We start from the raw sequence: 24,627 nt of genomic DNA, 5'->3' as shown, positions 1-24,627 counted from the left end.
CTTTTCTTTTTTTCCTTTAAAAAAAAAAAATCACGTTTGACTTTGTTTATTTTATTCACGTCATCGTGGTACTTTTTACAGAGCACTTTAAGTTCCTCAAAATAAAATGTGATATTCCTTTATTGATCCCCTTGGGGAAGTTCAGGCATCATAGCAGCATGGGGAGGGGGGAGGGGGGGTACAGGTAGTATAAGACATGGTACAGGTGACATAATTATAGTACAGTGGAGAAGTAAATCTAAATCTAATCTAATAAAAAAAAATTGCTAAATATATGATCTGATGAAATATACAGTATTCACGTAAGGTGCGGTATGCATAAGGTAAGTATATTGTCCTTTTAGGTGGGAGTCAGCTAGTGGGTTCCTAGTAGTTGGATGTCTGGCAGCAAAAAAGGTTTGAACAAAAAAAAGGCCACATACAGTACATACAGCCACATTATTTCTCTCTCTCACTCAGTCACTCATTCATTCTCTCCCTCTCTCTCTCTGACCTGCAGTAGTCCCTGGCACTCATTCATTCTCTCCCTCTCTCTCTCTCTCTGACCTGCAGTAGTCCCTGGCACTCATTCTCTCCCTCTCTCTCTCTCTGACCTGCAGTAGTCCCTGGCACTCATTCATTCTCTCCCTCTTCTCTCTCTCTCTGACCTGCAGTAGTCCCTGGCACTCATTCATTCTCTCCCTCTCTCTCTCTCTCTGACCTGCAGTAGTCCCTGGCACTCATTCATTCTCTCCTCTCTCTCTCTCTCTCTGACCTGCAGTAGTCCCTGGCACTCATTCATTCTCTCCCTCTCTCTCTCTCTCTGACCTGCAGTAGTCCCTGGCACTCATTCATTCTCTCCCTCTCTCTCTCTCTCTGACCTGCAGTAGTCCCTGGCACTCATTCATTCTCTCCCTCTCTCTCTCTCTCTGACCTGCAGTAGTCCCTGGCACTCATTCATTCTCTCCTCTCTCTCTCTCTCTCTGACCTGCAGTAGTCCCTGGCACTCATTCATTCTCTCCCTCTCTCTCTCTCTGACCTGCAGTAGTCCCTGGCACTCATTCATTCTCTCCCTCTCTCTCTCTCTCTCTGACCTGCAGTAGTCCCTGGCACTCATTCATTCTCTCCCTCTCTCTCTCTCTGACCTGCAGTAGTCCCTGGCACTCATTCATTCTCTCTCTCTCCTCTCTCTCTCTGACCTGCAGTAGTCCCTGGCACTCATTCATTCTCTCCCTCTCTCTCTCTCTCTGACCTGCAGTAGTCCCTGGCACTCATTCATTCTCTCCCTCTCTCTCTCTCTCTCTGACCTGCAGTAGTCCCTGGCACTCATTCATTCTCTCCCTCTCTCTCTCTCTCTGACCTGCAGTAGTCCCTGGCACTCATTCATTCTCTCCCTCTCTCTCTCTCTCTCTGACCTGCAGTAGTCCCTGGCACTCATTCATTCTCTCCCTCTCTCTCTCTCTGACCTGCAGTAGTCCCTGGCACTCATTCATTCTCTCTCTCCCTCTCTCTCTGACCTGCAGTAGTCCCTGGCACTCATTCATTCTCTCCCTCTCTCTCTCTCTCTGACCTGCAGTAGTCCCTGGCACTCATTCATTCTCTCTCTCTCCCTCTCTCTCTCTGACCTGCAGTAGTCCCTGGCACTCATTCATTCTCTCCCTCTCTCTCTCTCTGACCTGCAGTAGTCCCTGGCACTCATTCATTCTCTCTCTCTCCTCTCTCTCTCTGACCTGCAGTAGTCCCTGGCACTCATTCATTCTCTCCCTCTCTCTCTCTCTCTCTGACCTGCAGTAGTCCCTGGCACTCATTCATTCTCTCCCTCTCTCTCTCTCTCTGACCTGCAGTAGTCCCTGGCACCCTGGCACTCATTCATTCTCTCCTCTCTCTCTCTCTCTCTGACCTGCAGTAGTCCCTGGCACTCATTCATTCTCCCTCTCTCTCTCTCTCTGACCTGCAGTAGTCCCTGGCACTCATTCATTCTCTCCCTCTCTCTCTCTCTCTGACCTGCAGTAGTCCCTGGCACTCATTCATTCTCTCCTCTCTCTCTCTCTCTGACCTGCAGTAGTCCCTGGCACTCATTCATTCTCTCCCTCTCTCTCTCTCTCTGACCTGCAGTAGTCCCTGGCACTCATTCATTCTCTCCCTCTCTCTCTCTCTGACCTGCAGTAGTCCCTGGCACTCATTCATTCTCTCCCTCTCTCTCTCTCTCTGACCTGCAGTAGTCCCTGGCACTCATTCATTCTCTCCCTCTCTCTCTCTCTCTGACCTGCAGTAGTCCCTGGCACTCATTCATTCTCTCCCTCTCTCTCTCTCTCTCTGACCTGCAGTAGTCCCTGGCACTCATTCATTCTCTCCCTCTCTCTCTCTCTCTGACCTGCAGTAGTCCCTGGCACTCATTCATTCTCTCCCTCTGTCTCTCTCTCTCTGACCTGCAGTAGTCCCTGGCACTCATTCATTCTCTCCCTCTCTCTCTCTGACCTGCAGTAGTCCCTGGCACTCATTCATTCTCTCTCTCTCTCTCTCTCTCTCTCTCTCTCTCTGACCTGCAGTAGTCCCTGGCACTCATTCATTCTCTCCCTCTCTCTCTCTCTGACCTGCAGTAGTCCCTGGCACTCATTCATTCTCTCTCTCTCTCTCTCTCTCTCTCTGACCTGCAGTAGTCCCTGGCACTCATTCATTCTCTCTCTCTCTCTCTCTCTCTCTGACCTGCAGTAGTCCCTGGCACTCATTCATTCTCTCCCTCTCTCTCTCTCTCTGACCTGCAGTAGTCCCTGGCACTCATTCATTCTCTCCCTCTCTCTCTCTCTCTGACCTGCAGTAGTCCCTGGCACTCATTCATTCTCTCTCTCCTCTCTCTCTCTGACCTGCAGTAGTCCCTGGCACTCATTCATTCTCTCTCTCCCTCTCTCTCTCTCTGACCTGCAGTAGTCCCTGGCACTCATTCATTCTCTCTCTCTCTCTCTCTCTGACCTGCAGTAGTCCCTGGCACTCATTCATTCTCTCCCTCTCTCTCTCTCTCTGACCTGCAGTAGTCCCTGGCACTCATTCATTCATTCTCTCCCTCTCTCTCTCTCTCTGACCTGCAGTAGTCCCTGGCACTCATTCATTCTCTCTCTCTCTCTCTCTCTGACCTGCAGTAGTCCCTGGCACTCATTCATTCTCTCTCTCCCTCTCTCTCTCTGACCTGCAGTAGTCCCTGGCACTCATTCATTCTCTCCCTCTCTCTCTCTCTCTGACCTGCAGTAGTCCCTGGCACTCATTCATTCTCTCTCTCCCTCTCTCTCTCTGACCTGCAGTAGTCCCTGGCACTCATTCATTCTCTCCCTCTCTCTCTCTCTCTCTGACCTGCAGTAGTCCCTGGCACTCATTCATTCATTCTCTCTCTCTCTCTCTCTCTCTGACCTGCAGTAGTCCCTGGCACTCATTCATTCTCTCCTCTCTCTCTCTCTCTCTGACCTGCAGTAGTCCCTGGCACTCATTCATTCATTCTCTCCCTCTCTCTCTCTCTGACCTGCAGTAGTCCCTGGCACTCATTCATTCTCTCTCTCTCTCTCTCTCTGACCTGCAGTAGTCCCTGGCACTCATTCATTCTCTCCTCTCTCTCTCTCTCTGACCTGCAGTAGTCCCTGGCACTCATTCATTCTCTCCCTCTCTCTCTCTCTCTCTGACCTGCAGTAGTCCCTGGCACTCATTCATTCTCTCCCTCTCTCTCTCTCTGACCTGCAGTAGTCCCTGGCACTCATTCATTCTCTCTCTCCCTCTCTCTCTGACCTGCAGTAGTCCCTGGCACTCATTCATTCTCTCCCTCTCTCTCTCTCTCTGACCTGCAGTAGTCCCTGGCACTCATTCATTCTCTCTCTCTCCTCTCTCTCTCTGACCTGCAGTAGTCCCTGGCACTCATTCATTCTCTCCCTCTCTCTCTCTCTGACCTGCAGTAGTCCCTGGCACTCATTCATTCTCTCTCTCTCCTCTCTCTCTCTGACCTGCAGTAGTCCCTGGCACTCATTCATTCTCTCCCTCTCTCTCTCTCTCTCTGACCTGCAGTAGTCCCTGGCACTCATTCATTCTCTCCCTCTCTCTCTCTCTCTGACCTGCAGTAGTCCCTGGCACTCATTCATTCTCTCCCTCTCTCTCTCTCTCTCTGACCTGCAGTAGTCCCTGGCACTCATTCATTCTCTCCCTCTCTCTCTCTCTCTGACCTGCAGTAGTCCCTGGCACTCATTCATTCTCTCCCTCTCTCTCTCTCTCTCTGACCTGCAGTAGTCCCTGGCACTCATTCATTCTCTCCCTCTCTCTCTCTCTGACCTGCAGTAGTCCCTGGCACTCATTCATTCTCTCCCTCTCTCTCTCTCTCTCTCTGACCTGCAGTAGTCCCTGGCACTCATTCATTCTCTCCCTCTCTCTCTCTGACCTGCAGTAGTCCCTGGCACTCATTCATTCTCTCCCTCTCTCTCTCTCTCTGACCTGCAGTAGTCCCTGGCACTCATTCATTCTCTCTCCCTCTCTCTCTCTCTGACCTGCAGTAGTCCCTGGCACTCATTCATTCTCTCCCTCTCTCTCTCTCTCTCTGACCTGCAGTAGTCCCTGGCACTCATTCATTCTCTCCCTCTCTCTCTCTCTCTCTGACCTGCAGTAGTCCCTGGCACTCATTCATTCTCTCCCTCTCTCTCTCTGACCTGCAGTAGTCCCTGGCACTCATTCATTCTCTCCCTCTCTCTCTCTCTCTCTGACCTGCAGTAGTCCCTGGCACTCATTCATTCTCTCTCTCTCTCTCTCTCTGACCTGCAGTAGTCCCTGGCACTCATTCATTCTCTCCCTCTCTCTCTCTCTCTCTGACCTGCAGTAGTCCCTGGCACTCATTCATTCTCTCCCTCTCTCTCTCTGACCTGCAGTAGTCCCTGGCACTCATTCATTCTCTCCCTCTCTCTCTCTCTGACCTGCAGTAGTCCCTGGCACTCATTCATTCTCTCCCTCTCTCTCTCTCTCTCTGACCTGCAGTAGTCCCTGGCACTCATTCATTCTCTCCCTCTCTCTCTCTCTGACCTGCAGTAGTCCCTGGCACTCATTCATTCTCTCCCTCTCTCTCCCTCTCTGACCTGCAGTAGTCCCTGGCACTCATTCATTCTCTCCCTCTCTCTCTCTCTCTCTCTCTCTGACCTGCAGTAGTCCCTGGCACTCATTCATTCTCTCCCTCTCTCTCTCTCTGACCTGCAGTAGTCCCTGGCACTCATTCATTCTCTCCCTCTCTCTCTCTCTCTGACCTGCAGTAGTCCCTGGCACTCATTCATTCTCTCCCTCTCTCTCTCTCTCTCTCTGACCTGCAGTAGTCCCTGGCAGCTGGAGATCTCTCTGCGGACGTTCTCCTCGGCCAGGTCTCTGCTCCTCTCCTCCAGACGCAGTCTCTTCTCCAGCGTGAACATGTCACACTTGAAGCCCAGCGACAGACGCTGGAACTCCGTCTGGCAACGGAGAGAGAAAGAGACGACGCCACATGTAAACACTGAACGTTACAAGACATTAGGTTCCTCGACTTTCTTTGGGGTAGAGGCGACCTCGTGTCAAGGTATGAAAAGTCCTGGGAGGCCAGTATTTAATACATTAAAAGGCATTCTTTACTTCGGTATAACCAAGTGCAGATAATCTGCCAATTGTCCCTGCGAATATCAATAGACTATGAAGAGGCTGAAAAATGAGGCAAATTTTAACATTTGAATATGAATGATACCATTTACGCGTGTGTAGCACGCAAGCCCGATTTTGAGGGCCCTTTTTGGGCAGTGCAGGAGCTCACTTATCCTTGAAAGATCACAGACTTAGGGCCTGCGTCCACCTGCCTCATATTTATGACCGCACGCGTCTTTTTTCAATGTATCCCAACGGGGAGAGAGCGTATGCGGCCGCATGCGCCGCCTCTAGGAAATGCGCTGCAGTCGGCTTCTTTTTTCAGCTTTTTTGTGCGGCCGAAAGTTGAAACTTTCTGAACTTTCAGAGCGATGCGCTGAGCTCATTTTCAGACAACCAATCACAGCCATTCATATCTACCACTCTGTTTGTAACCTGACACCGGAGCTGCCTGCCTGTCTTGGCTGTCTCGCACAGTAGACGGGCCATTGAGATTCGCGACAAAACACAAATACACTAATAATAATAACTACATGAATACACTACTAAAAAGCTAATAAAAAGCAAAGGGCGAACTGTGGTGTCAGGCAATAACTATATATATAATTAATATACAATAAAGTTATTAAAATATGCTATAATATGTGCAAAACCGCGGCAACAAAAAACGATAAAAGGATGGCTGTAGATTTCTTTCCGTCATCTACAAGATGCGCTTCATGCCAGCACTGCCGGCGCACTATCAGTGTTTTTGTGAGATTGGTGGACGCGGGCCCTTAAAAGGCCCATACATCTCCATAAATGTTCAGGGGGGAGGGAATAAGTGCTTACCCTACAGACCCCAAGAAGTGCTGTATATTCTCTATTGTTTAATATAAATGCATTTTTTATTCCAATCCCGATTTGTATTTGAGATTCCCAAATCCCATCGGACTTGACTTCTTCGTGTCCTTCAGTGAGTGTAATACCAGCATTCAACTGTATGCGCCACAGTGGTTTCTATCATCATCATCATCACCACCCACGCTATGCATAATATATATAGGTCCGCGGAGAGGCACGCTGAGGAGGCCGTGCAAACTGCAATGGAATACGGGCCGTATCGGCGGTACCTTTTCCCGGTACTTTAGAGTCTAAAAATGTAATCTACCTACCTCAGATGTAAAAAAAAATTGTCCAATCTTCAAATGATTTATTATCATTATTATTTATTTAGAACAATTTGTTAATATATAATATAATATATAATATTGCAGCGAGTGTCGTCTGCATCTAGCTTTGTAAAGTGTAACCACACTTGTGACTGTTTTTGGCTTGCCATCGCCCCGACTGCTTTGTTGAATCAAGTCAAATCCTAGGTGAGCATGTGTCGTGCGCGTGAGCGTTGACGTGAGGCACCCTTCATAGGTTTAGTTTCTCGGTAAACAAAACGTTGACGTCATCGGACAAAAAAAATAAAGATTTTCTCTCTGCTCTCGATGGTGTGAACAGCCAGGCTCCTGCTCTTGATGGTGTGAACAGCCAGGCTCCTGTTCTTCTTCATGGTGTGAACAGCCAGGCTCCTGTTCTTCATGGTGTGAACAGCCAGGCTCCTGTTCTTCATGGTGTGAACAGCCAGGCTCCTGCTCTTCATGGTGTGAACAGCCAGGCTCCTGCTCCTCTTCATGGTGTGAACAGCCAGGCTCCTGTTCTTCATGGTGTGAACAGCCAGGCTCCTGCTCCTCTTCATGGTGTGAACAGCCAGGCTCCTGCTCTTCATGGTGTGAACAGCCAGGCTCCTGCTCCTCTTCATGGTGTGAACAGCCAGGCTCCTGCTCTTCATGGTGTGAACAGCCAGGCTCCTGCTCCTCTTCATGGTGTGAACAGCCAGGCTCCTGCTCCTCCTCATGGGGTGAACAGCCAGGCTCCTGTTCTTCATGGTGTGAACAGCCAGGCTCCTGCTCCTCTTCATGGTGTGAACAGCCAGGCTCCTGCTCCTCCTCATGGGGTGAACAGCCAGGCTCCTGTTCTTCATGGTGTGAACAGCCAGGCTCCTGCTCCTCTTCATGGTGTGAACAGCCAGGCTCCTGCTCCTCCTCATGGGGTGAACAGCCAGGCTCCTGCTCCTCTTCATGGTGTGAACAGCCAGGCTCCTGCTCTCGATGGTGTGAACAGCCAGGCTCCTGCTCCTCTTCATGGTGTGAACAGCCAGGCTCCTGCTCTTCATGGTGTGAACAGCCAGGCTCCTGTTCTTCATGGTGTGAACAGCCAGGCTCCTGCTCCTCTTCATGGTGTGAACAGCCAGGCTCCTGCTCTTCATGGTGTGAACAGCCAGGCTCCTGCTCTTCATGGTGTGAACAGCCAGGCTCCTGTTCTTCATGGTGTGAACAGCCAGGCTCCTGCTCCTCTTCATGGTGTGAACAGCCAGGCTCCTGCTCTTCATGGTGTGAACAGCCAGGCTCCTGCTCTTCATGGTGTGAACAGCCAGGCTCCTGCTCTCATGGTGTGAACAGCCAGGCTCCTGTTCTTCATGGTGTGAACAGCCAGGCTCCTGCTCTCATGGTGTGAACAGCCAGGCTCCTGTTCTTCATGGTCTGAACAGCCAGGCTCCTGCTCTTCATGGTCTGAACAGCCAGGCTCCTGCTCTCATGGTGTGAACAGCCAGGCTCCTGCTCTCATGGTGTGAACAGCCAGGCTCCTGCTCTTCATGGTCTGAACAGCCAGGCTCCTGCTCTCATGGTGTGAACAGCCAGGCTCCTGCTCTTCATGGTCTGAACAGCCAGGCTCCTGCTCTTCATGGTCTGAACAGCCAGGCTCCTGCTCCTCTTCATGGTGTGAACAGCCAGGCTCCTGCTCCTCTTCATGGTGTGAACAGCCAGGCTCCTGTTCTTCATGGTGTGAACAGCCAGGCTCCTGCTCTTCATGGTGTGAACAGCCAGGCTCCTGTTCTTCATGGTGTGAACAGCCAGGCTCCTGCTCCTCTTCATGGTGTGAACAGCCAGGCTCCTGTTCTTCATGGTGTGAACAGCCAGGCTCCTGTTCTTCATGGTGTGAACAGCCAGGCTCCTGTTCTTCATGGTGTGAACAGCCAGGCTCCTGCTCCTCTTCATGGTCTGAACAGCCAGGCTCCTGCTCTCATGGTGTGAACAGCCAGGCTCCTGCTCTTGATGGTGTGAACAGCCAGGCTCCTGTTCACTCCAGAATGACACTTCACTTAAACAAATAACTGCAGGTTTTACTGTAATTGACACCTTACATCGTTCGTTTTTTTAAACTTGTTTCTTGATTTTAGGCTACCAACCTCACACCTGTCCAGTGACCATGGATGAAAACTAGCTTCTTAGCTGATGCAAAATAATTTTTAACAAAGTTGATATATTATATACAGTATATACATTTTATTTGTTTGTTCTAATTCAACTGGCAGTCAAATTCATATATATATATTTTTTTTTAATTTAAAATATTGAAATGTGTTCAGACGGCCCTATAAAGAACACCCTCCCAAGTATTATAGCTTTTATGGAACACAGTTGTATTGTCTGACCATTTGTTTCATGGTCGAGAGTGAAATGCAGGCAAAAACAAAGAAGATGTTAGCTAGCTCCCCGATTACCACAAGTCGCTTTAGCCGAATTATCTGCAACGCCTTTTTAACCAGACAATACACACGTAAAAATTGCAGGAAAATAGCAAACAGTAATTAGCACTTAAAAGTGAAAAGGCAAATGTATGCATACCTCAATCTCCTTGTCACTTTGCGAGAGGCTGTAATGACACCAAAACACAAAGAGCGATGTAGGGTTTAGTTGAAACGATCTCTACATAAGATATAAGCAGATACGGTCTGTGATAAGAAGATGGGAGCACCGCAGTGGTTCTGGAGGGAGAAAGATGTAACACTAAAGATGGAGGCAACAAGGAAACAACTTAAGATAAGATATTCCTTAACTGATCCCCATGGGGAAATGTGGATGTCATAGCAGGGGAGGGGAGGGGGGAGGTACAGGTATGGGCAGGGTAATAGTAGAAAAACAAATAGGCAATACAATAAAACATAAACAGTGTAATCAAAGGTGTTGCTACAAAACAAACCTATTAAAAGGAAATGTGATGTGCTTTTAAAATCAAAGCTAGCTTTTCCTGTATGGAAAGAAGGCTTCCTTCTCACACCGCACACACTCTGGCGGAGATGGCCTTCCTCCCCATGTTTGACCAAGGCCACGTAGAGGGATACAATAAATTATTACAATCGCGACTAAAAGGCTGGAAATCAAGAGTGAGTGGTTGCCATGGTAACTGAAGACTCTGTGGCAGAAACCACAGGATGGTGGGTGTGTAGAGGCTGGTCTTGTGGGGAAAAAAACACACCCATCATCCCAAACCATCACAAAATCATCCCTTATTGACCAAATGAACCATTCTGTGTGTTCAGTTATTCAGTTATATACCAGCGACTTCAAATATGAAAGAAAAACGATGCTGTGTATGACGGCTTCCTAGATACATATGAAAAGACAGGGATCAGGTGTCGTTGATGATCAAGATGGTGGCTGAGTGCACAGTATGTGTGCACAGATACAGACATCCATGTGGACGTCATATAAACCCTAACCGTACAAGTGTTCTTCTCTCACCTGTTCTTCTCATCTCTCATGGAGTCATCAGCCTCAGAAACCACAGAGGTCTCCACTAGACAACAACAACGACAAGATGATCATTATCGGTATAGTGGAGAAAATCACCAAATCCTTTACTAAAAAGGTATATTTTTATGTAGAGTAAAACAAAATACATCCACACAGAGCTTTTAGAATGTGCAGAAAAAAACAGTATTGCTTTTCCCCCTAAAAAAACATTAAATATTGATAAAAAAAATTTGGTGGGTCCAAAATTAATGTTGTTTACATGTTGCATGTTGGAATACACCTGCTTGGATAAATGACATGCTGGTGCTCTAGTGTGACATCTAGTGGCTAAATGTTATCTATGGCACCTTTCAAAATGAGTGATAAATTCAATTTCAGCTGGAAACCCCATATAAATGATGTACGTAAAGTGGCAAGGAGTATTGGTGTTAGGTAAAATAAGGCACATTCTGAACGATAAAACATTATTGTGTGGAAGTCTGGGGAAATAGTTCATTTTAATTTCAAACCTTTATTTCACATTATAGCTTCATAGCACCCTACAAACAATATGCACACCTATGTTCAAAATATACTACCGGTATTCATTCATTCAAAAGGCTAACATGACTATTAATTTGTCCATAAATGCTATGGTGACAAACAATAAAGCCTATGCAATATGGCTATATAGTCTGTTATGGCAACACCAGCTTGCTCAAATGATAGATACAATCAATGTAATGTAAATCTGAATACAAGAACTCTTGACATTTTAAATGTTGTAAATCTTGATTTATGAATATATATGTATATATTATGAAAAAAATAAACGACTAACCTTTGTACCATCTTTTACTATTTTGCACTCTGCTACTAAGCAATCTACCTCGCCTATCTTACTAACCAGTACCTACTATGCTAATATGCACTCAATTCTGTAGCACTCAAGTTCGACACCGTTTGACGAACAATGTTACTTACGCTTAGCTGCCCGTCCTGTTGTACCCTTCCTGCTGACTTGTACAGATAATTGTAAGTTGCTTTGAATAAAAGCGTCAGCTAAATGACTAAATGTAAATATGAACTTGAATGAATGTTTCTCTTTTCCAGTGCAAAGAGGGTTAAGTGACACTTTGTCAAACCAAAAGGAAAAGGAGGACTAATAATAAGTATGACTGAAACAAGTATGACTGGCAAGTATGTCTAACACACTCCGGACATAATAACGTCAAACTCACCTTGCTTCTCTGTAGCCGAGCTGGTCTCACTCAGGTCCTCCTTGACCTTCTGCTCCTCGATGGCCTCCATGCTGGCAGACAGCTCCTGCAGGGTCCGAGCGACTGGCGTTACTCCACTGTGCCCCTTGCCCTGCTCTGCCCTCTGCTCTCCTCCATTCACGGCTAACCCCTCCATGCCCTCCTCATCCACGCTTCTCCTTCTTCTTCGGTTCCTCGCTCTCTGTTTTTTTTTAGCACGACACGCTTGGACTGTAGACGTTAGCGTTGCACGGTGATGATGGCCTTGCAATATTCCTATGTATCTGTGTAGCTCCCGGTTTCTGATTGATACGTTTTCTCACGCAGAGAAAAAGGTATACGTGAAAACACACACCCATCTCTCCCTCCCCCTTTTTCTCACACACACACACGCACCTCTCTCACACATATTTCTCCCCCTCTCTCTCTCTCTCTCTCTCACACACGTCTCTCTCTCTCTCGCACACACCTCTCACACAAAACACACCTCTCTCTCTCACACACACCTCTCTCACACATATTTCTCCCCCCCTCTCTCTCTCTCACACACACCTCTCTCACACATATTTCTCCCTCTCTCTCTCTCTCTCTCTCTCTCTCTCACACACGTCTCTCTCTCTCACACACCCCTCTCTCTCTCACACGCACCTCTCTCACACATATTTCTCCCCCTCTCTCTCTCTCTCTCTCTCTCACACACGTCTCTCTCTCTCTCGCACACACCTCTCACAAAACACACCTCTCTCTCTCGCACACACCTCTCACACAAAACACACCCCCCTCTCTCTCACACGCACCTCTCACACATATTTCTCCCCCTCTCTCTCTCTCTCTCTCTCTCTCTCTCTCTCACACACGTCTCTCTCTCTCTCGCACACACCTCTCACAAAACACACCTCTCTCTCGCACACACCTCTCACACAAAACACACCCCTCTCTCTCTCACACGCACCTCTCTCACACATATTTCTCCCCCTCTCTCTCTCTCTCGCACACACCTCTCACAAAACACACCTCTCTCTCTCGCACACACCTCTCACACAAAACACACCCCTCTCTCTCTCACACACACCTCTCACACATATTTCTCCCCCTCTCTCTCACACACGTCTCTCTTTCTCGCACACACCTCACACACCTCTCTCTCTCTCTCTACCCCTCTCTCTCTCTACCCCTCTCTCTCTCTCTCTCTCTCTCTCTCTCTCTCTCTCATAAACACATGTGGAGGAATCTCTTTGTTGTCCCAACAATAGCTTAAATCTCACCCCTCTCTCCTCCTCAGCCCAGTGTCTCCTTCTCCCCCTCAGTGTTCTCTCTCTCTCTCCCAGGTGGCCAAATGGAAGAACTCCTCTCAGCCGAGCGCATCTAACCTACATGTACTTTGTTACCATGTGTTTCACTATTAAACCTATATTGATCATGAAGATCCATCAAGAACAAAAAATTGATGAGTCCGGTTTCACCACACACACACACACACAGAGAAAAACACACATCTCTCTCTCCCACAATCACACACTGACGAGGCAGGTAATACAGCATTTTCTCCATAATTGAGGACGTCAAACAGGAAGTGTGCGGTCCGAGGGAACACCGAGGCCACAGAGAGATCTAATCTATCCAATCACGGTGTTCTCATCTACAGTCAGGCGATGATGGGGAACTCCCATTGTGTGAAAGAAAACAACAAAAAGGCAGTTCTCACCGTCCTAGATTTGCCACGGACAGAGGGGGAGTCCTCTTTGGTGTCCAAGGGCTCGGATGGAGCGGAAACACTGCCCTGCTCCGATTGGCCGGAATCAGAGGCCGCTGCGCCGCCCACGGATCGGTCGGTGGACGTGCCGGTCGTCCCGACCGCCGGCTGAGAAGGGCTGCCGTCAGAGAGAGTTGCCGTTCCACTGCCGGCGGGCCCGCCTCCTGCTGGGGGGAGGTTCAACAAACACACGGTCATGTGACGTTACCGGTTATGTTATGAACATATTAACACACGACGACATCGTCCGAAGAGGATTCCCGTTTTGTATTTAGTTTGCCGTTGAAACCTGCACTGCTGGATATGGGGCCAATGCAATTGTCGTTTCAATCACTAGTTTTTAGATGCGAAGCGCCTCTACGACCTGCGACGTCACAAACACACTCGTCGTTCCTGAGACCAGTTGGATCTAAACCAGGCGTCTTCTCGGCGCCAACGACTACCACGTTGTGCAGCCGCCTGCAGACCGCGTCGACACCGGGCGCCGAGAGCAAACCATCTCAACACCACGTTGTGAAAGCTCCCGGTAGAAAATCATTACATTCGGTAGAACAATAGTACGGTTTTGTCGATAATCCAATGTACAGTTACCCCCCCCCCCCCCCGCCTACCCATCGCCCCCCCCCCCACCCCACCCCACCCCCCTCCAATGTACAGTCCCCCCCCCCCACCCCACCTCCTACAATGTACAGTTTCTTCGTCAAATGTACATACTTTTTTTTACTCTTTTTGTATCACAAACAGTACTGTATTTGTAAATCTGGTATGTCATAAATGTATAGATGTAGCAGTACTGTCTATCTGTATGTCATGTATGTCATAATATGTCATGTTGAATTGAAAATGGGGGACCCTGATGTAAACAAGACGAAAGTCTTTCTCTGGTCTGCAGCGCCTTAACAATTGTGTGTATTGAGCCGTACTGTACACATTCTGCAATCCGTTAATACAATTTTCAATCAATCAATCAATCACCATTACATTTGACTGATATCATGAGCCGTGTTCATTAGGTTAGCTAAGTATTTAAAGGTGCTATAGATCACATTGAGCCATTAGATGTTCCACTACTGGAGCACCAGCATGACTCAACTAACAGCACGTTTATCCACGTGGGGAAACAGGAAGTAGGGAGGGGATACACGCACGCAACATGAAAAAACAACATGTTCAAATGATATGTTCATAAAGCAATCATTTAACCCTTTCACTGCCACACTACCAAAAACGGTTAACCCTTTCACTGCGACAATACACAGAAGGTTTACCCTTTCACCGCCACACGACAGCCGGTTAACCCTTTCACTGCCACACGACAGAAGGTTAACCCTTGGGCGGCCGGGTAGCACAGCAGACTAAGCGTCTGTCTACCACCGCAGAGACACTGGTAACGAATCCGGCTGTCGGCGTTGCCTCCGGCTTGGCCGGTCGTCATACTGGCACAATTGGCAGAGTCAGCGGGAGGGAAGCCGGTGGGGTGGTAATCTGGTCGTTGTAAACAGCGACTCCTACAGGTCGGTCAGGGCGCCTGCACAGCGAGGGAGGGAAATGGTGAAGGTAGTGTGACCTCCCACGCGTTACACCTCACCCAATGAGAGTCCTCGCTGGCAGGTGAAAAGAGGCTGCTGGCTGTCTCCTATGTATCGGAGGAAGCATGCGATAGACTTCAGGGCTCCCTAGACCGACCAGTGGGGGGGCACATGCGCGCAACGACCAGGAAATGGAGGGGGGGAATTGGCATGACTAAATTGGGCCTTTACTATCACACAACCGACGGTTAACCTTCTTTATTTTTTTATCCACTTTTTCCTCCTATTTTTCTGTATTTTTCCTTCCGTCCCGTGGCAGTGAAAGGGTTAACACATTTCATAGTTTTCTTTGACAGTTTCCTCGTACCGTTACCTGCCACGGTGACCGTCACGGTGGAGGCCAGAGCGGGTCCCTGAGCTGCCCCCTCCTCGTCCTCCTCCAGCACGGGCAGCAGACTGGGGCTGGAAGACATCAGAGACACAACACTTTGAGTGCCACGGACGCTTTATGTCGTTAGTTCATGCCGCCCGTTGAATGCCAGCAACGCTATATAGCGTTTTTATTTTTTTTATTAGAGATTTGAATTCATATTTCATCAACCGAGCCTCACGCTAGTGCTCCAAACCCTCTCCGAGCTCCATTGGGAAAATACCGCCCCCCTATAGTCTCTCCCTGTGTAACTGCACCCCATTGGATTATACTGGTGGGGGTGGGGGGGGGGGTGGGGGGTCCAGTTTCCTCATTTTACTTTTCCGGCAAACTATTTGAAGGATCGAAGTGATCGCAGAGCCGGAAAACAACGTGGAATACATATTTACAGTACCCAGCGCTGAATCAATAAACACGATCGATATTTGGAATGGCGATCAGGAATTGGAATAATCTTTTTGGAGAACATCTGGTCTGAGGTAAGGAATCTATTTTACCAGTCTTGGGGTAATCGGATCCGTTTTCACCTATATGTGTGTGTGTGTGTGTGTGTGTGTGTGTGTGTGTGTGTGTGTGTGTGTGTGTGTGTGTGCGCTGATCAGGAAATGAAAGAATAGATTTTTCAGCCCGCTTCTCTAGCGTGCATAAATACACATATACTATCGATAATCTAGCGTTTATTTGAAAACGATTCATAAATAGGCAGAAAAAATACAACGTTTTTTGTGTATTCCAGAATATTCCAGTAAATGTAGTTTTTCACGGAATCTATATATTTTCCTGAAACTGTCAAGAAAACAAGGGCTTTTCAAAATGCTATAAAACGGAAATGAACCAATTAAAAAACAATCCGTTTCGACAATGTTGACTGCAAACAAGTCATTGATAAACGACGGGCAAATTAGACACATAGCCATAATTTAAGACATAGATTATGCGTTCACAACGCTATCATTGAAGTGGGTGGTGGCGTTCAACGGGGGTAAGTCGCACCGCATGGCTGGTAATCACAGTGAGACGACCTAAATATCGATATTCTCATTAGTATATATATCAAATTATTAAAACATTTTTTTTTAAATATAATAAACAAATTTGTGTTTATTTTGCAGCAATTCGTTGTTGCCACCATCTTTAGTGTTACAGATTTCCCCGTTCAAAACGACCAGTGATCCTTCTCATGTTACAGTCTGGTCTCTGGATGTGATGCAGGAGTGCACTGCATGTTGAACGCACAGTGCAGAGTTGTGCAATTCAACTGAATTTACATGAAATGGGGATGTTTTAACTAAAACATGCCACAATACCTAGTATTTTAGTATAGTATAATAATTTTTTAATAAGAATGCAAATATATGCGCAAATATATCGATATGCGACGCCACTTCGATATCACGCAGTTATCGATAAATCGATAAGTGGTCTCAGCCTTACTCAATATCAACAAATAATATGCAAACCATGACTTAAAACGTATACGTTTTCATTCAAATATGTACCTGAATGTATGTAAATGTGTAATTGTTAAAAAGGAATGTGCCAACCATTATGGGAATGCGCCCATTGTCTTCTCCGGAGTCAGACCAGAAGATAGCTTAGCACAAATGAATGGAAGCAGATACGGAACACTAGCCTAGCTTAAAACTAGGCTAGCTGGTCCATATCCATTTCTATCGATTTGTGCTAAGCGACGCTAGCTTGGAGCCAGATCGCTTTCTACTGAATGGAAAGGAGGAAATTGGTATCAGTCTTCTTGTCTGACTCTGGAGAGGACTGTAAGCACATTTCCCATAATGTTGGCGTAGCCCATTAAAAAGGAATCGCGGTGTGCAAACCATTCTTCTGGTGGAACACACAAATGCTCTATTTGAATCCACAGATCATATACCACACATACATACGATTAAAATATCCACAGATCATATACCACACATACATAAGATTAAAATATTAGCAGAGGTTCAATATGCTTTTGAGGACATCTTACAGGAAGTCTCCACCACATGGCCTGGCTCGGCATTATAACAGATCTAATAAATTCTTGCCCACTGTGGCGATATCACTGGAAAACACCGTTATATAACTCTTTGCCATCTACAAGCGATCCCCATGACGGCAGCCATAGAACATTGTAATAGATCCATCTCATCTTCGCAGCATTCCTAGGATACCTTAAAACACAGAGGAATACTGAGCAGCACTCCAATGTCCACAAAGCTGTAAGGATACTGACAAACAGTGTCTGACACTTTGTTCAATTGGATGTGAAATGACACGGAGACTAAACGGAGTTTAAAATGCAAATTGGCAGCTTTAACTTGAACTATAACTAGCTTTAACTTAACACGATCAAATTACCGTAAATAGGGGCCGACAATGCCGAGGTTGAAATCACAGATGTGTTTTGTTGAGCGGATGGTTAATGAACAGATCAAGTCTAGTCAGAGTACAGGGTACAGAGTGAAGTGCCTGCTAGTAGGGCTGAGCCCAAACGTTCATTTGTTACGTTGGCATTCGATTAATGGGTTCGAACCTCCGCTTTTTTTTTTATATTTATCAATTATCTAACTTTCTTTTAAATAAATTTTACACTAAAAATATATATCAGAATATCACAGTACTATGTTGTTTACAATAATTCGAAAGTCACGCGCGAACACAGACACAACAACACAGTCTAGTCGGGATGCGGAGAGGTCACCGTCATACATTATCAGGAAATGAATCAATCGTGCAAAAAAGAGAGAGTTGAGTGACTCACAGGCTCACCCGTCTTATTTCATAATACAACGTTTCTGAATGGACGTTTGGATTAAACAAAGTGTGTGCAGTGATGCTTCCCAGCGGAACACGAGTTACTTAACGTTACACAGGTATGTTATGCACATTAATTAAGCTATGCAGCCAGAGCGCGGCCCTTTAGCTTTAGCTAACGTTAAGATAGCAGGAGCCATCGACCAACAAAGATATTGTTTCAACAAAAGGATTCACAAAATGGATCATCATCCAAACGTTATTGAAGCCTCCCGTGGCCAGTAAGTAGGTACTACTACTCTTAATAATCGCAGAAATGTGCCTAAAGTCAAGACTCGACATTACTGCACCAGAAAAAGTATTTAGGAGGACATTTTTTGCACGATTAAAAGCGATGGTTCGAACGTCCGTTCGAAAAACCCTGGCAAATGTTCGAATCCCAAAAACAGGCTTGGGGACAGCTCTACCTGCTAGTGACCACTGGTTATACCTCCAACATGTCCAACCTTCCAATCAATACGCTCCTTGACTGGTAAAAAAAAAATCACCAAATACGTCCCATCTCCAGTTCAGTTCACTCATCTCTTAAATCTCCATCAATCTCCGTGGAAACAGAACCCCCCCCCCCCCCCAGGTCCGGTGGAGGAGTTTTAGCACCAACTTGATCCACGATGGAGCTGGAGTGACTCAATTGTGCCGTGTTGAAGCGAGAGATGAGCTCACACCGACTTCCAAATCCAATCCTTCCTTCCAACCATCACACACACTCTTCTCAACCTTCAGTGCAGTTAGAATTCAGAATGTAGAATCTGCAGTCAGTCAGTCAGTCACTCAGTCAGTCACTCAGTCAGTCAGTCACTCACCTGTCCTCAGCTACTCCGCTCTCTGCCAGCTGGTCCTGGCTTGGGCCCTGAGAGAGAGAGAAAAGAGAGGAGAGAGAAGAGAGAGAAAAAGAATAGAGAGAGAGAAGAGAGAGAGGGGGGAGAAGGGGAGTCCGTGAGAAAAAGGCAGGTGGCCTCGTGACATATTCTTACATCCTAACATCAAAGAAAATTGTCAATGATTAAAAACACACACACTGGACATGCAAGACAGTCCACAGAATACACACGTGTGTGGGAGTACACACACACACACACACACACACACACACACACACACACACACACACACACACACACACACACACACACACACACACACACACACACACACACACACACACACACACACACACACACACACACACACACACACACACACACACACACACACACACACACACACACACACACACACCTGTCCCATGGCAATGAAACGCTACTATGCTCTGTATCCAAGTACAGTGTGGATCAGATGGTTTGGACTGTTTCCTTATGTAATGTACTGCTTCATGGAGAGCTCAACCACCGTGTGTGTGTTTGTGGGGGTTCTCTCAAGAGGAGCACTCTGGGGAAACGCTAACACTAGTATGGTGCTAATGTAGGTAGTGCGGGCGGACTGCCCCCCCCCCCCCCCCCATACACAGTGCAGTTACAGTAGGCGAGAGCTCAGAGCTGCTACGCAATAGGATATTGTGGAACAGGAGCATACATGGCAACAGCAATCGTGTTGGCACCACTCACAAAAGGAAAAAGATCCTTAAAGGGATAGTTTCGATTTACAGAGTCCCGTCGTCAAGAGTTCTGGCTGGTTTCCGGGCAGGATTTTGAAACCAACATGTTTTAACCTCTTAACAGGCACCCTGAAAAGTGGCAATTTTTAAACTTGGAACTTGAGGACTGCATACTTAAAGCGTATCTTTATACTTATAGCACATGCATGAGCCTGGTCTCTTTTTGAAAGACAACATTCTGACGTTTCTTACACGATAAAGAAAAATAATTTTTTGTGCTAATGAAATAGAGTAACATAGGGCTGAACTTGAGTTGTACTTGTAATTGTGTACTCACATTTTTCTGTAGTAGTTGCAATATCCAAAGAAATAATATCCAAAACAATCGCTTGCGTGTACACAGTCGCACGCCTGACATATCGGCATGCAACTCGAGAACCGCTGAACGGATTTAATTCTATATATTATATGTTTTATTAAAAAATGCAGACCCGAGCCGTTAGGCCAAAAAAAAGTACAAAGACAAGATAGTCCAGTGATGAGAGTCCAGTGATATTAGTCTCTAGGCTGAAACACTGATATCTATCAGTATCAAGACCCAGTTTGTGCCGTTCAAACAGTTAAAAATACTGTTATGTGAAAACCCGACGACTGACACATTTTAGTTTTTTGAAGTGTATTCAAATTACAATGTCTTTATGGCCAAGTAGATTTTTACAAAAACCAGGAATTTGTCCTCTGAATTGAACCCATCCTAACTATTTAAAGTAACAGTGGGCAGGCAGTTCTAATGGCAGTGACTTGCTCAAGGATAATGGTAGGTCTATGTACCTTGCATGCACATGTTTCATAATACTAGACTACATGCCACTTCACTATAGGCCTGTCCCCAACTAAGGATTTGTATAGTCGACTTTGATTGGCCAAAATGTGTCGATAGTCGACCCCCCCCCACATGAAAAAATTCAATTAAGAAATATATATATTTTTTTGGGAGTCATTCCATTTGGGCTGTGGGGGTGCTTAACACATTCCCTGCCACGCAATTTGAGCATCTTATACCACTCTCTGCCAGCACTGTAAGCCTATGGAGATGTTCACCTTCTTTGCAGGGCTATAACTTTTTAAATTGTATTGCTAAATTGACATTACTATGGCCCATTCAACATCGATTATCCATCGTTCAGGATGTAGGAACGTTTTACTTTTTCATTCATAGATTCATACGAAAATACCGTCTAGAATATAAATATGTTTTTATCATTTCTGCAGTAATTCCTAGAACGTGAGATATAGGCATAAACGCATATATAGATTATCAAATGCCGTTTGTTGGTGATACACGCTATATTAAAAATGTCAACTGTACATGATCCTAAACGTTATGACTGATCATACGCGGATGAACGGGGGGGTGTCGTTTATAATTCCGTGATCGTCAGTAAATGGTTTATGTAGTATGGGTGATATATTGATCAGAGCAGTTTGCATGGATAATAATAAACAAATACGCTGAAAATGACGTCAGCCTCCTATTACCGTTCGACGATGAGACTGGAGGAAAAAGATCCCACTTATTTGACGGCGATCTCCTAAATCCATTTCCGGTTTGTATAATCATAATAAACGGCCAAATCGTATCGATTATTGCGTTATGGCAGCGATCGCTACACACGGACACGGTGTGTCTACAGTCCCGCAACAATATGAGAGTGCCGGACGCATTTCCCAGACGCACCGAGATTGACTCGTCCATTTCCGGTTTGGCAACTCGCCGATCATCCACCAGGCGGCAGTATTGAAGCGTTGCAGAGTTGTGCATGCTCCCACTGCACCAGACCAGGCTCCGTGAGGGAATTATGAACAACATGGCGAAAAAATTAAATATGATCTCAATAACGTCGTACGCCGTGGATTGGCAGAATTCGCATGAACTTGAAACATGTCGTAAGCCGTTTCCGGCGTGGGATGCGTTAATGTCTGAAGGAGTCGACTGAAGGCTTCTTGTCCTCTGCGAAAGCATGCAATTGCTTGGTCCACTGATGTTCATTAGACGGGTGAAATCCTCTTTCAGTGCCTCTGTGCCCGTTTTCTTGGGCAGTTAGCCTCGCTGGTATGTGTGCCATTAGCGGTAGCCACGCTTCTAGGCCTCTTTGCTTTTGGAAAAAATTATATATATATAAAAGAAAATATGTTTCATTCGACTAAGAGGTTGGCAGTCAACTATGGCTCCTTTCGATCGATTAGTCGACTAGTCGAGGTCAGCCCTACTTCACGAGTGTGGACAGGTAATACTAATGTGCTCTCATGTTTCTGGCCTTCCTGGGGTTGCCACCATCGCTTTCCTCATCAAGAAAGTACATACAAGAGGCTGGGATATATATATATATATAGCTTTTAAAAAGGCGTGGAATAAAGATATTGCTTTTACACCCCAGAAAATGATTGATTAATGAATGTATCATTTAAAAAATAATGTGCAAGTCCAAAATATATGTTTACATGTTGCAGGCATGTATCCCCTCCCTCCCTACTTCCCATTTCCTCACGTGGAATACACCCGATTTTAAATTACCGTACTTTTCGGACTATAAGCCGCGGCTTTTTCCCCCATTTTTCGCCCTGCGGCTTATATAACGGTGCGGCTTATATGTGGACAAAACCCGAAAATCTAAATATTGCTTTTTTTACTGCATTGAAATGTTATTTATCTGTTCCCTTATTTCCTAAACTTACCGTAATTCCTCTAATAGTAACCGGGTCTCAAATACAAGCCGGGTCTCTATTAATGGCCGGGTGCGCTCTTGAGCTAAGCAATTATAAGCCGGCCTCCTAATACAAGCCGGGTTACTAATATACTGAGCTGCATACTGAGCTAGTTACTTGATTTCACTTTGAAAACGTTGAAATGACCAGTGACCACCTGTAATTGCACTGTTTACTATTTCATACAGTACTTGGTTTCAATAAATGAACCCAGTACATTTTACTGGGTTCAAACTGACACAAAATGTTGATTTATTCATTATGATCCGTTTGAAAATTTGAAATATAGGCCTCCCTCTTATACAGGCCTCCTCCTAATACAAGCCTGGTACCCGCTACAGTTGAAACAAATACAAGCCGGGGTTACTATTGGAGGAATTACGGTAATACAACTTGTAAATGAGTTAATGTTATTTGTCCGACAGTATTGTGTCCCAATGGGAGTCATTCTCTGTAGAGGAGGGAACTTAAAGCTCAATATAAGAACGGCCATGCACCACTACTCACAGAATCGAGAAAGAGCAATCAATCTGTCAATCCTTTCCGTGTCCGGGCCGGGTGAGGTTTCCCGTGTTGAGTCAAATTAAGCCACAGGCTCCACTCCTTACATATGGTAATTAAACATTAAAACACATGCGGCTTATAGTCCAGTGCGGCTTATATATGTACACATCATTCAATTTAGCTGCTGCGGCTTATAGTCAGGTGCGGCTTATAGTGCGAAAAGTACGGTACATGCTTGTGTTCTAGTAGCAGAATGTTATATACAGTATACCAGGGCTATTCAACTGGCGGCCCGCGGGCCAGATCCGGCCCGCGGGATGATTCTGACCGGCCCGCCAAAGATTACATGATAATAAAAAAAAATTCATTTTTTTTTTTTTTTTGACTTTTTTCTTTTCATGTCAACGTTAACACGCACAATTGAGCCAAAAGTCACTCAATTAATGACAGATTTCATTGATAAATTGAGGGAAAACTTTGCAAGTCGATTTGATGAATTTGACATGTCCAGAGAATTGATGCATTTTGTGAGCAACCCATTTGCCAATGTAGCTGCTATTTCCACAAAAGGACAAGAGTTCCTTGCATCACTTCACATTGATGAAGGTCTCCTGCAACTTGAAATAATTGACATGCAAGCATCATCTGCTCTGAAGCAGGCACTTGAGAATGAATCCACCACAACATTTTGGTTAAAGTGTATTCATGTCAAGACATTCCCCAAAATAAAAACGCTGGCAATATCTGTGCTAACAATGTTTGGCTCAACATACACCTGTGAATCCAGTTTCTCTCACATGAATGCCATTAAAACAAGCAACCATGCCTCCTTGACAAATGAGCATTTGCATCACTGTTTGCGGGTAGCCCTCACTTCCTATGAACCCTCTTTCTCTGCCATTGCCAAAGAAGTGCAATCGCTCTCATTAGATGTGTGTATGTAGGCTAGGCCTGTCTGCCCCCCACCCCCCTGATGTTTGAGAGTTAAGAGTGGACAATAAGTGCTAATAAGATGCTGTGATTTGCTGTTGTTGCACAGACATGAAGCACTTTTTCATAAGCTCAGCTGCACTATAAATGTGTTTTTTTGTTCAAGTGTTGATGTTAGAATGTTCAGATGCACATCATGCACTTGTTTGTTTTTTATTTAATTTTTATATTGAAATGTTGAAGAGGAGATGTTGCAGTTGTTGCACAGTCATAAATGAAGCACTTTTTGCAGGAGATGTTGCAGATGTGGCACATAAATTAAGCACTTTTTTTGAAAAGTATACTACTTTTGCAATGTAGTTAAATAAAAGTTGTGAAAATGTGGTTGCGTGTTGTGTCAAGTGTACATATATTCATAGCACGGGGAGGCGCCGTGGCAGTCCGGCCCCTGGCCCCTTGGGTTTCTGACAATGTGGCCCCCTGAACAATTTAGTTGAATAGCCCTGCAGTATACTATAGCACCTTTACACATAGTAATATATGGCAACATAAAATGGATGTCAATCTCTGAAAAATAATGTTTCGTCACAATTCTATTAATATTTTTACCAGAGTTTGTCATCACTGTAAAAACTTTTTTTTAAATGTTTTATTATCTCTTTAAAAATCTACTCTCAACTAAGTCAATGTAGTTAGGCATAAAAGGAAATAATGTTTGTTTCCTGTTGGTTGTCAGTTAAGGCCATGGGTAGGTAGGGAATTTATTTTATTTAATTTTTAATTTTATTCTTTCCCACGGCGACTATGGATAGGGAATTTCTTTATTTAATACAAATGTTCACAACAACATGGATGCATGTACTCTGCCAGCATGTTTAA

The 24,627-nt window shown here is 45.7% G+C and overlaps 1 protein-coding gene across 1 annotated transcript in view; it reads right to left on the bottom strand.

Moving 5' to 3' along the window:
* Window positions 1–24,627, bottom strand: part of lrmp (lymphoid-restricted membrane protein) — a gene marked incomplete at its 5' end in the record, with an annotated part of 126,931 nt that overhangs the window by 25,630 nt on the left and 76,674 nt on the right. The window contains 7 exon segments of the mRNA XM_084338439.1: window positions 5,298–5,438; window positions 9,321–9,348; window positions 10,218–10,272; window positions 11,450–11,534; window positions 13,173–13,387; window positions 15,117–15,211; window positions 18,797–18,843. Coding sequence (XP_084194565.1) covers window positions 5,298–5,438; window positions 9,321–9,348; window positions 10,218–10,272; window positions 11,450–11,534; window positions 13,173–13,387; window positions 15,117–15,211; window positions 18,797–18,843 — 666 coding nt within the window.

Source organism: Notolepis coatsorum, assembly GCF_963971535.1.
Source record: "Notolepis coatsorum genome assembly, contig: SUPER_15_unloc_1, whole genome shotgun sequence".
Lineage (NCBI taxonomy): Eukaryota > Metazoa > Chordata > Actinopteri > Aulopiformes > Paralepididae > Notolepis > Notolepis coatsorum.
This window is presented reverse-complemented; position numbering and strand designations above follow the sequence as displayed.